This window comes from Rhipicephalus sanguineus, unplaced genomic scaffold, assembly GCF_013339695.2.
Source record: "Rhipicephalus sanguineus isolate Rsan-2018 unplaced genomic scaffold, BIME_Rsan_1.4 Seq12371, whole genome shotgun sequence".
Lineage (NCBI taxonomy): Eukaryota > Metazoa > Arthropoda > Arachnida > Ixodida > Ixodidae > Rhipicephalus > Rhipicephalus sanguineus.
Genome location: NW_023614543.1, coordinates 32,998 through 45,812, shown reverse-complemented (window position 1 = coordinate 45,812; position 12,815 = coordinate 32,998). Strand labels below are relative to the sequence as shown.

Here is a 12,815-nt window from a genome sequence, read left to right as displayed (position 1 = left end):
GCTCGGCTTGCTTCTGGCGTCGCTCGCTCGCTCGGGTTTTGCGGCCCATGGTGTTGAAAGGGGCACACGGCTGGATTGATCAGCGCCAGACTGCAGGCCACCTCGATTTGCGTTGGTCGCATCGCCAGGAGAGCGTCATGTCGACGCAGGAGAGTTGGCTTGGGCGCTCATCAGTCGTTGCCCTCTGGTGGGGGTAGAATCGTTCCCCTCCTTTTCCTCCGCTCCTCCCGCTCTTGGTTCTTTCTTCCTCTTTTCTTCTAAGGCGTTTGGAGTCGAAATTCCCCGACGCTTGCGGCTGGCCGGCTGCAACCCCCGTTCTACGCAGCGGGATACCACGCTCGTACCGCGGGTGCCCTCCGTAGTTCGGTCGCCGGGTCTGCAACTCTTCGCCGGGCTGTGCAGTGGTTACGCGAATTCTTCTGCACCGAGGCCATTCGGGACCGGAAGCTGTTTTGCTGTTTTTCTTTCGCCTTGACTCTGGCTGCTGCTGTAGGCTTTGGTAGAACACTGTAGCTTTGGTGTCGCCGCTCCCTGCTCTGGAATGCGTGCGTTGAAAGTACAGTTGAAAGTACCGGCTTTGGGCGCTGCCGGCGAAAACGGTCGTTTTGGCTTGGCTGTTGTTGAAGTGCTGCCGATGGGTGATCTGCGACTCGAACAATAAGTTAGCCCCTCTCTTACTCTCCGAAAAAGCAAGCGCGTGCTCGCTCTCGAAGGCTGCATGCTAGATATCAGAGGAGCGTCCCATCCGATATCCGCACAATAAAGCCCCTACGAACCGGACAGAGTTAGTTCTGCCGAGATCGCAAGTTGTAACGTCGCACTGAGCTCGTATGTCGAGCCGTGCCTTCGGATGCCACTGCCTGCGGGCGCGGGGAAGCGTTTCCCTCGGGCCACTCGTTCCCTCTGTCATAGTAGGGTTTGAGATCACAGACATGCACCGGTCCGCCGATCGGTCTTAGCGTTAAGTCCGTCAGCTTGTACACGAGAGAAGAGACAGTCTCTCCTACCCGGTACGGTCCTATCCACTTCGGTGCCAGAGAAGCTGAGAATTTCTTACTGGCATCGCTTAGGACATGATTGCGCTTCAACACCAGGTCGCCCACTTTGTACTGAACGTCCCGATGAGAGCGGTCATACTGCGCTTTCTGCTCCCCACGAGCAGTGCTCAGGTTCCGTCGTGCTTTGCCCAAAGCCTCCGTCACCTTCGCGCGCAGCCCAGCTGCATAATCGGCGCGTGCCGACGAAGCAGCCAGTTCCGTGCTGCGTTCCTGTAGAGTATGTTCTACGGATTCAGCAGCTCTCTCCCAAAATTGAGAGTGGCGGGGGTAAAGCCAGTCGAGCGGTTCACGGTCGTCCTCAGAGCAAATCCGATTTCAGGGACGCAATTGTCCCAATCCTTGTGCGTCCCCGCAAAAGCAACAAGCATGTGCTTGATGTTGCGGTTTACACGTTCGGTTGGATTTGCCTGGGCGTGGTACGTGGTTGTTCTCTTGTGCTTAATGCCCAGGGCTGCACAAGAGTCCACAAAATTTTGGCGGTGAAATAGGACGCATTGTCCGTAATCAACTGCTTTGGATAGCCGAATCTCGTGAACACTTCGATGAGCTTTTCCATGATAATGCGTGCCGTCAGCCTTCGTAGGGGGAACAGTTCCACCCACTTAGTGAAGTGATCTGTGACGACGAGAAGGAATTGGTTTCCTCTCGGTGTTCTTGGGTCCCATGACGTCACAAGCCACTATTTGCCATGGTGTTTGGCTTTGGATCGGCTGCATGAGCCCGGGTGGGCGTCCACCACGCGGCTTCACGCGTTGGCACACATTGCATGAGCGGGCGTAGCGTTACATCCCGTTTCATGCCTGGCCAGGTAGCAAAGCGGCACAACTTAAGGTAAGTCTTAGGGCCACTTGCATGCCCAGCGATGCACGTATCGTGAAAGTAGCGTAACAGTGCTCCTCTCAACGTGCGTGGGATCACCGCTTTGAAGGACTCATGTGTATCCTTCTCCGCAGGAATGTATCTCAGCAAAGTGCCGTCAGAGTCTAGCAGGTAGGAATCCAACGCGCTCACAGCATTACCAGCTGTTTCAGAGCGCCGCGCATTAACAGCAATACCAGCTGCGTCAACATGCGCCGCGGCCGCGCCGCCGGGCTCCCGGAGCCCCTCAAACACCTTTTTGCAAAATGGATCCTCCCGCTGAGCCTCTAATAGCTCCTTCCTGCTGAACACGTTCCCCACTGAACTGACGCAGTCCAAGTGGTTAACGCTCTCCTCAATTGAAGGTGGGTTGTCCGCCCTTCCGTGAGGACTCTCGCCGTCGAGCAGTGTAGCAGTTACTCTGCTCTTAGGCTGAGTTTCAAAGGTGTCAGGATGGGTATTAATGTTACCCCTCGTGACAACATCGAGCGTCGCAACAGTTACGTCGCTCTCGGGCACGACTTCGGGCGAGGTGAGTTGAGTAGTAATGTTACTCTTCTCACAGTCAACGGGCGCGCGCGAAAGTGCGTCCGCCACAACGTTGCTCTTTCCTTTCCTGTAGCGAACGGTAAAGTCGTATCGCTGCAGGAAAAGTGCCCATCGTGCAAGTCTGCCGCTCGGCTCCCCTAGGCGTCTAAGCCAAGTTAGTGCCATGTGATCAGTCTCGATAACAAATTGAACTCCATCAATATAGTAATCGAACTTTTTCAGGGCAAAAATGATTGCCAAACATTCCTTTTCCGTCACTGAATAGTTTTTCTCTGCGGGAGTCAAGGAGCGGCTAGCAAAAGCTACCGGCCGCAAGCCACCTTCGTGCTGTTGGAGCAAAACCGCTCCTAGGCCGAGGTCGCTGGCGTCCGTTTGGATCACAAAATCTTTGCTGAGATCCGCTAGCCTTAATTCAGTGGTTTCCGCGAGCGCTTTAATGAGGTTGCGCAGTGCCTCCTCTTGCTCGGGACCCCATCTCCACCGCTCACCTTTCCTCAACAGAAGTGTCAAGGGGGCTTGCAGTGCAGCGCAATCTGGGATAAACTGACGATAAAAGTTCACCAGCCCCAGAAAGCGTCTCAGTCCACCTATGTCTGTCGGTGATGGATAGTTCAATAATGCCTGAACCTTGTCATCACACGGCAGAAGGCGACCGTTATCCAACGTGAAACCCAGTAGCGTTACTCGGGTCTCGGCAATCTGAGTCTTGGCCGGGTTTAGCGTTATTCCCGCCGACCTCAGACGCTCCAGCACGTCCCTGAGATGGCGTAAGTGCTCATCAAAGGTTCGTGAGTATACCACGACATCGTCCAGGTAAGCAAGAGCGTAGTGCCACCTTGCATCACCTAAGACGCGGTCCATCAGGCGCTGGTAAGTCGCAGGCGCACCGACAAGACCGAATGGCATACGGGTAAACTGGAAAGGCCCCTGTGACAAGTGAAGGCAGTCTTCTCTCGGTCACGGGGATCTACCTCCACCTGAAAGTATCCTCTGCTAGCATCGAGCGTAGTGAAGTACTTCGCTCCGCCAACATTGACACGATCGAGGGAATGCTAGGAAGCGGATATGCATCCTTGCGTGTTACCTCGTTCAGGCGACGGTAGTCAACACAAAGGCGGGTCGTCCCATCCTTTTTAGGTACCAGTACCACGGGAAAACCCCACGGGCTCTCCGACCTTTCGACAACGCCTGTATCGAGCAGTTCGTCCAGAGCGCTGTCTAATGCTTTCCTCTTAGCCAAACTCACCGGCCGAGGATTGCATTTCCAAGGAGAAGCATCGCCTGTCTCAATTTTGTGCCTAACTAGCGCAGTGCAGCCAGGCTGTTCTGTGAATATGGCGTCATATTCATTCAGAAGCGATGAGAGGCGAGCTTTCTCTTCCACCGTCAAACTGCTTGAGCTATTGAGCAGCGGGTGGTCCCTTTCACCCCGCTCTGCAGTGCACAGTGCCTCCGCAGAGGGGGATGGGGGACGCGCGCGAGGGGAGCCGTTCCCTCCGGCGCGTTCTTTCTCCGCGGGTCGGTTTGTCGACCCGGCAGAAACATGTACGAGTGACTTTTTCGGGCAATTGTTGGGACGGTCTGCGCGCGAAGCATCATCGAACGTAATTGTCTCTGACGCTTTTTGAAAGGAAACGAAAGGTTTCAGGGTGCCACATGCTCGCTCCCTATATCCTCCGTTGCAGACGTCAATAACAATGCCCGTCTTGGCGAGGAAGTCTCTACCAAGAATGAGGAACCGACAGGCCGGGGAGGTAAGCTAGGCGTTGCCGCCTGACCCGTTTCTCCCACCGCACCACAGCCGAGCGGCAGCGCTTGCTTGCGCCGAGCCGCTGGCGAGCCGGAAAGTCACATTACTCGATCTAAGCCGGATAGCGTTCCGACAGAGATGATCGTACACTTCGTCGCCAAAGAGTGAAGCGCTTGCTCCCGTGTCTAACAGCGCAAAAAACCTGCGCCGGGCGACTGTTAGCTCAATAAGTGGCACTGGCGTGTCGTTGGGTGGTCCAGTACGACAAGCCAGCGGGGCTAGGAGTTCATGTGTCTCACTCAGCACCGCTTTGTTTGCCGCCGGCCATGCAGTGTTGCTCACCGGCGGCCCCGCTCGTTTCCCGAAAGCGCGTGCTCTCGGCTTGCGGGTTGCCAACAATCTCGGGCGAAATGCCCCGGCTGGTTGCAGCGATAGCAGAGGGTGGTCGGCCGCGCTCGGGCTTGGCGTGCTGTGCCTCGCGCCGTTTGGCCACCGTTCCTCTCTATCGGATGCTCCCTTCCGGGCGCGCTCCGCTCTAGCGTCCTCGGATCGGTATGTCGACTCCGATTCTGCGTACCTCGGCCACGGCAGCGTGTGCTGCTCGCATGGCGTACGTGTACGGGTCAAGAGCCCGGTCAGATATGTCCCAACCGCTACTCGAGTGCCCGTCACTGAAGGCAACTGCACCATTTCCCTGTGGACGGATGCGAACATTGTCTCCGTTCCACGCGCATCGCGGCTCAAGTGCCTGCGACGCTGGGGGTGGTGGTCGGTACGCACGTGAGGCGAGTATGTCCGCCTGTATGCGTTTTGCCTCCGAGGCCAGCTCGTCCAAATCCCTGAACTTGCCGCCTCTCAAATATGCTGCGAAAGTGGGGTGCGCTTGTCGCGTGACTCGCTCCACCTTCTCGCAATTTAGAGCCGAGGGGTCAGCAATACGATAGAGCTCGTCCATCGCCCTCACGTACTCGAGCAAGGATCGTCCGGATGCTGAGTACGCCGCTCTAACTCGCGCAGCATGCGACGCTGGTAATCAGCGGGTAGGAATTCGTCGCGAAACCTCGCTCGGAATTCGTTCAGCGTGCTTGACCGGTGGCCGGTAAGTCGGAACCACCGGGCAGCCTGCTCAGTCAGTGATACTGGAACGACGCGTTCTAGCATCTCGCCATCGGACAACCCCGTTGCCTGCTGGTAAGTCAGCATGCGGTCAAGGTAATCATTGGCGCTGACCGTGTCATGATACCCGCTGTAGGTGGGTAAGTCCACCTTTACGCTTGGTCGCGCAGCTGTGCTGGGCCTCAGCAGAGTGTTCTGCACGACACCCGTCAAAGTCTCAATCAGGCGCAAGGCATCCCTTAAAACCTGTGGAGACTCGCTCTGGCCAGTAAGGTCTGGCACAGGAGCTGATTGCGTTGAGCCGGTATGCCGCTGTGGCTCCCTGCTCTCCGCACGCTCGGACAAAGGGCTCGGCGTAATGTGCCTCGCGCCTTCGAGCGGACAATCTAACGGAGGGAGGGCCTCATGTGTAGCGCCACCCTCATCGAAGCAAATCAGATCCCCTTGGCTAATGTTCGCCGCAGGGTCCGACTGTGCGGTAGCAGTTACCGCCGCTTCGAATTGTTGCCTGTTGGCAGCCACCCTTGACAGCGTGAACAGCGGCTGTAAGTCAGCCTCGTCTGCTGCCATGGTTGTTCGTGTAGTGGCAGTCACTCACACAAACTACTCGTCCTGTTTAACCACTGGCCCCACGTTGGGCGCCAAATATAGGGGTTACTTTGTAACGAACAGATCCGCGCGTGCGAAACTGCCCGTCTTTGGATCACACCGCACTAGAGGAGTGTAGTTACTCGCTACTAGTGCTACGCAGCAGCCCTAACAGTCAGAGCTGTGACCCCTATCCCGCGGTTCGCGTAAGTTGCGACCGCGGCGGGTTTCAGGCCAGTGGTAACAGAGACAGTTCTTTGCCTGACACAGTTTATTGTGCCAAAAGCGCCACCAACGCAACAAAATACAAGGTAAAACGAAGCGGCGGAGAAGTTCCGCACGACAACGTGAAAACAACAACAATGGGAAGCACACGAGATTGAGAGCGATAAGGTTCAACTCACCTCTCGTGGCTTCGCAGTCCGGCCCTGAGGCAGTAAGTTACCTCACAATAGACCGGGCGTTGCGCAGGGGGTGATGGCGTCTGGGTGGCTCCCGACTCGATCAAGCTGTGGTCGTCACCGCTGCTCGAGTCGAAAGACAAGGCGGTCCCCAAGAAAGCCGCGCGCTCTCTTGGGGTCTGGAGAGGAGTCTCTCCAGAAAAGGGCAAGGAGGGAAAACGGGGCATCTCGACTTCGGCCAGGGAGCAGGGCGCGAAGGGCTGCGGAGCGGCACGTGCCCTCTCCCACGCAACCCCCCTCGCCACTGCGCGTACAAACGTAGCGCGAAGCCGAGGTGCCGCCGCGTTGAAGACAATGGGTTGCGTGTGCAACCCCACAACGTAGACCGCCACGCGTGCCGGATTGATAGGTTCGCCTGTTGCATGGGCATGCGCAGATAAGTTTTCGTGCCTTCTTTCTTTTCAGCCGTTGTGCGTCTCTTCAGTTGTTAGCTGGCGTTTGTGGTGTCCTGACTTCTTTCTTGTGTCCGTGTTTGCACGCCCTGTCTTTTTAGAAAGAGTGTATCCACGTTCTTTTTTCAGCTCATTGCTGCCGTACTTCAGCGCAGAGAGCCATAAAGCAGAAAAAGGTCGATTGAAGCATGCAGCGGTGAATGTGAGTGAGGCGTCACCCGAAAGCTTCAATCAAAACCAAAAATACACGGCACACGGAATTTTATCGCCGTTAAAAAGACTAAAAACTTGCGCCTAGTTGGTACATAACTTTCAGTGCTTGTCTCATCTCTTCTTTGCCGTCCGTCCTGGTTAGCACTGAAGTTTTCAGCTTGTAAGAAAAAAGGGCTGTCCCATAAAGTCTAGTGCCACGTGGCAACAGCAAACGCGCTCAACGGGACACTATGACTACTACGAGATACACGACGCAAACAAACAAAGTTTCAAGCGACGCGCAAACCGGCGCAATCGGCCGCAAGCGCACTCTCGAGTGCTGGTGTTGTTATGGTGGCGCCATCTAGTAAATCAGCCTGCAAACGCTCCTTTCCACGCACAGTAAACTACATAAATAGCCGTCGTATTCTTTCGTAAAAGTATTAAAAACAACACAAAACAATATCCGGGTGTTTTTAATTGTGCAACTGCTTCTTTAGGATTGATTTGTGATGGCAAGAATGACAACGTTCCAAGATGTCAGCGTTCTTGTGGTTAGCGGTCTCGCGGCCCAGCTTTTCCTCTAGAATCAGTATATTAACTCTATGCCGGCAACCGCTACGAGCGCGCATGTTCCTTGAAACCGAAACTGACGCTCAGTTTCCGGGGCCTGGTAGTACTATCGTATACACAACGATGCGGCCGTGAGGCTCGTGCAAGGCTTTACGCGATAAGGAAGAATGATCAGCACTTTATCTCTTCTTGCGGTTACGTCAGCTGAAGCACGCGAGGTACCCTATAAAAGCGATAAGCTCGTCGAAAAACATAGCAAAGCCGTTCTTACGCCAGCGCAGCACACACGTCTCAAGGCTCGCACCACCATGGCGGATTTCAGACGAGTGCACCGTTTTTCGGGACCACGCCGTCGCAGGTGTCAACTGGCGACCGACGAGGCTTTTCTACGAGTCGCCGAGTTTGCGTGCGTGTGACCTCTGCCGCATGATTGCCAGGCGGATACTGGAGTTGCCGTGCTCGCACTTGCTGTGCCAAGTGTGCCACACCGCCAGTTGCCAAGGTGGCGGTGATGGGCTTTGTCCCATGGATCGAGAGCCATTCGTACGCGCGGAATGTCGCGTCCACGGCTTCACCGCCAAGACTGCGAGAGCCTTAAAGGTGAGAACCGAAGTGCATTGAACATGCGGCGTGTCCTATTCGGTGGCCGCCCGGGCATTTTACGGTGAACGCTGTTATGAGATCACAACAGCTGATTTGGTGGTTTAGTTGTTTGCCGCCGGTGTCCATGTCCGCTAGTGCGCGAAGTGAGAAAAAAAAAAGTCCAGGATTGAGTGGGATTCGAACCCAAGCTCTATGCGTGGCAGTAGAGTATTTTACCACAGAGGCGCGGGTGCATGAAATAATTATAAGAAATACCCCATACAGGCGTCATGTCAGGCATGGAATCGCATTAACAGATGTAATATAGCTTGGTAGAAGAGTAAAATAACAACCAGGTGTTGCAGAAGGCCAACTGCTAAAGAGTAGGTTGTTTAAAGCTACCCACCCATTACAGAGGGCTCAACCGTAATCTTCAGCCACAGCATCAGGAAAGTGCACATAATGCCTTGCATATATGTAGCGGGTACCTCGCTTCTCCGCAGAATGAAGAATAATGGCATTGTGTACGATTCCCTTCTCCACAAAAATTGATTTGTTGCATAATTGGTGCCTTGCAGCTGTACTTATGGTTGCCCCAAGAGACTTTACAACGTGCTCTGGAAACACCGCTTTTCCGGCTTTCTCTGAGTGTGCTGCACGCCTGGCGTGTTCTTTTTCTTGTTTCGTTCTGGTAAACTGCGCCTAGGGCAGACACAAACTGCCGTCGCAGGCATTTTGTGCCTGGTAAACTACACCTAGAGCCACTGCATAAATCGACGCGCCGAGGTGGCGGAACATTAGTGCACGCAATCTAAGCTTCCGAATACTTGCACCCGCGGCATGAGACGTTAAGGCTCCAGAAGCGTCGCATGTGTGCGTCACCCAGAGCTCCTTTCTTTGCCTACTTTGCTGTTAATAGTGTCCTCTACGATTTACATGCCTCCTGTCTGTGAGTAAATTGCTTGTGTCTGACAAAGAAATGAACAATTCCCCTTCTTTTGTACGTACAAAGCGATAACGAATATCAAACTGGATAAAGTGTAAATACACGTATTTTCCTTTTCATACGAAGGTCTATTGCTGGAACGAAGCGCACGGCTGCGGGTTTGCTGGATCTACGGAAGACCTGCTGCAACATTACGATAAGGAATGCGCCTTCCACATCATCGACTGCTTCCGATGCGGCGATGCTGTCCGGCACAGGGACCTCTCCTCGCATTACGCGTCCGGATGCACTTCCGGTCTCTCTTCCAAGGGTGCAGGCTACTCTTCCTTAGAATCCGCGGCGGCGATAGTTCGAGACTTCAGGGTCTCTCTAGAAGAAATGAAGGCCCTGCTGGTGAACCCGGACCGCGACCAGCTGATGCCAGCAATCCAGAGCAGGATGAACAAAGTCACCCAACAAATGATAGAACACGAATCCTGGTTAGCCGAGTTGACTCGCGAGGTGGGTGCATCCGCGGAGGCCGATATGGCTCAGGTCGCGGCTTCGATATCGCCCAAGATGGCGGGCCAACCGAGGTACCAGAGAAGCGAGACGGCGAAAGAGGCCAGCACGACGTCGCTGCGACAGCTGAGCCCGGAGAAGTCGAAGACCTGTCGCCGGCCGGACTTCTTCGTGGACCTGCCTCCGGATCTTCTTCAGGCCGTGCGGCAAACGTCCTCGCAGGATTACCCGCAGCATGCCGTGTCTAAGTGCGGGCCACAGGACGTGAAGTGTCACTTGAGTTTGACTACGCCTCTGTCGACGACGAGCTCTTGGAGGGAGGTGCAAGGCTCCGTGAAATACGTCCTGACCCTAACGAACGGCGACATGGATCTGCCGATTACGGAGAAGATTTTCGCTCGGCTTACCGTCTTGCACACGAGGGACGCTTACTTTTCCTTCGATGTCGACATGAAGTACCCCTATCTTTACGTGGGAATCGGTTTTCACGGATCGCTGGCGGCTGGACAGTGCTCGATGCCTTCTGTTAGCGTTAAATTGTTCGACGGTGAACCGGGCAATAGCTGTTACTGTCTTCAGTTGAAAATCCCTGTCGTTGTATGGGCGACGAAACCCAAGTGCTGCACTTTCGCCGTATGTACTCGATAGATTCCGCTATCCTGCAAAAGAACGATTTCGTTCGTGGGCCAAAGTTGGAGCTCGAAATCGAGGTTTCGCGCAACGAAACTGCGCATTCTTAACATCCGTGCTCTTAGCGCCAATGTTCTGCATTGCTGAGCTTTTTTTATTCTTTGTATACCTCTTTAACAATTCACGCGTGTATGCTGCATGAGCTTAACGAGGTTTTGACTGCAGTTCAATAAAACAGCTGCTGTGAATGTTCTTGTGCCTCATTTTCAGTGCGTGACGAATAATTTATTTTTGCGTTGCTTTATTGAATAGGAGGAGATCGTACAAAATTTTCTGTTCCTTTTGTTTAATTATTGCCCAGCTACAAGAGGAATGCATTCTAGTTTCTGATATTGACGCCTTATCCTCAATAATTAGGCATCGATAAGTGCCTCGCTGTTACTTGAAAGGTCGAAGTGAGGGCGTCTTCGGTGCTTGATGTTACGGACCAAAGATGCCCGAACAATGTGTTCATGTTCGGAGTGCCGAGGCCCTCACTTGACTTCAAATCATAATAATTATCGCAAGCCATTTTAATGCGCCTCCTATCAGCTGTTCATAGAATAGCGGAAACCTGTCACAATGATAGAAGCGTAGCGTTAGCAGATTAGCTCGGTTGGTTAACCTCTTCACTGCCGAATATAAAAATGTAGGCGAGAGAAAGAGATGGAGTTTGCAAAATATTTCAAATTGTTTCATAAGGGGGAAGAAAAACACATTTTACATCTTCAAGAGGAAAGAATGGTAATGAAACGGGAACATTAGTTGCGAGAATATAAAGAACAACCCCGATTAATGTGGGTTCCGGCTCGGTCTTTGAATATTTTTTTTTAATGTGTCCGTGGCGGCCGAGCGGCTAAACACATCGTGCCATGGAGTGAGGGGTCGCAAGTTCGAATCCCCGATGCCACTGGAGCCGAAGTTATTTTATTACTTCATTTGCATCTACGTCGAATTTTCCGTCACGGACAACGCTGGTTTTTCGCTCACATCCAACGAGATGGACACCCGAATTTCTTCGAAAGCAGCTCTTTAACTCTATCGTGCTAAAATTAGTTACAAAACTTTAAGCAGTTGAAGCCTGAGCAGGCGCGCTGCCCGATCTGCCCATCGCTGTTTTGCTTTGCTTGCCTACCACCACCCGCTAATACTGACCTGTGCTGTTAACTCTTGGAGTATGAGTAAACAACCATCTAGGCGACATAGCCGCGAGTTTTGAATGACACTAAGCAGTTTTCTGTTATGGTAATTGGCTTGAGAAGTAATGTCCACGAACATGGAAGCAGGTGGCGAAGAAGATGACGTAAACACTCGCTTCGAACCTTCAAGCCTTGGATGCTTCCTGACATTAAACACGATTGCTGACGATGACGTGTGTCATGATTGCCGATGCATGTGCGGGTCGCGGACGATGTTGGACGTCTGCGATTGCGCACATCACAGCAGTCAACAAAGAAAGCGGCACTGGCAAGCAGAAATTGCGTGGATACAGTAAGTGAAAAATTGTTCTAAGTTTATGAAACTGAGTAATAGTCCCAGGACCAGCATCGGACGCTGTGCATCAGATCTGAGGTTCAGTCGAGACCGTATACATGTGATGCGCAAGGAGCCCATCGAAAAAATTCCCCTTCCTCCGTTTCCTAATTACCCGGCAATACCAAAAACATTTGTCTAATTGCTTCGTTTTAGTGACTACGCCTGAATGATTTGTTGTTTGCGTATAGACTGCATTTGCGACCATGCAGCCAATACGCGCACCCTCACCTCGGGCAGTTGGGACATGGCCTCCGAGATTGGCTCGTGGTGCGCGCGCAGCCGAAACCAATCTCGGAGGCCAACGTTGTGGGTTCGCGGTTCTTGCCGGACTTTTGTCGAGGCAACGGAGACAGTGCATGCGTTGGCAGCGAAGCTCCCCTCCCGAGGCCCTGTTAGGTGGCACATTAAAGGGGAAATCCGGGGATTTTTATATATTCACCGATTTCACTTAAACTTTCAACATATGTTCCCTTCGGTACATTGATGATATGTGCCAAATTATACAACCGTAAATCATTTAGTCTTTTAGAAAAGGAATTTTAAAATTGGTAGCCAATTCCGGAATCACGCCTGTTAACGCAGGCCACCCTGTGTGTGTGACGTGACGTGTCTACTCTTTTTCCGACCCCGCCTCGCCCAGCAGACGGTTGCAGCGCGCGCTTTCTTCTATGAGGCGGCGACGACGCGAGCAAAGTTCGGCTTTGTTAGCTGCATAGCGTCTCAGTCGTCATTGACATCGGGTCTTACAGTAAGCACGCGCAATATTGAGCAATGAGGAGATCGATGCGAGGCACGTGAGCTACTTCACGCGCCGGCAGGTAGAAATCAAAAGGCGATGCTCCCGCGCTCATATAGTAGCTGCAATCATCGCTGAACTTGTCACTGGTAAGTTGAGACGGGCTGGCACAGCTTGATTCCGCGTCGGATGACATCGAAAGCTTACTTTTCGCGTGATAGAGGAAGCGCGTGTGCTATGTTTACACCTTGGCCAGCTGTGGCGGCGTGTAGCGTACTTCGTGACGTCACCGCATACCCAGCACGGAG

At 53.3% G+C, this 12,815-nt stretch overlaps 1 protein-coding gene across 1 annotated transcript; it reads left to right on the top strand.

Annotated features, from left to right (window-relative positions):
- The first annotated feature begins 7,878 nt into the window (after positions 1–7,878).
- LOC119376504 (uncharacterized) lies at positions 7,879–10,473 on the top strand. The gene is made up of 3 exons (XM_037646310.2): positions 7,879–8,137; positions 9,192–10,021; positions 10,467–10,473. Exons 1-3 carry the CDS (start codon positions 7,964–7,966, stop codon positions 10,471–10,473), a joined length of 1,011 nt encoding a protein of 336 aa, XP_037502238.2. The 5' UTR covers positions 7,879–7,963.
- Positions 10,474–12,815: the final 2,342 nt, after the last annotated feature.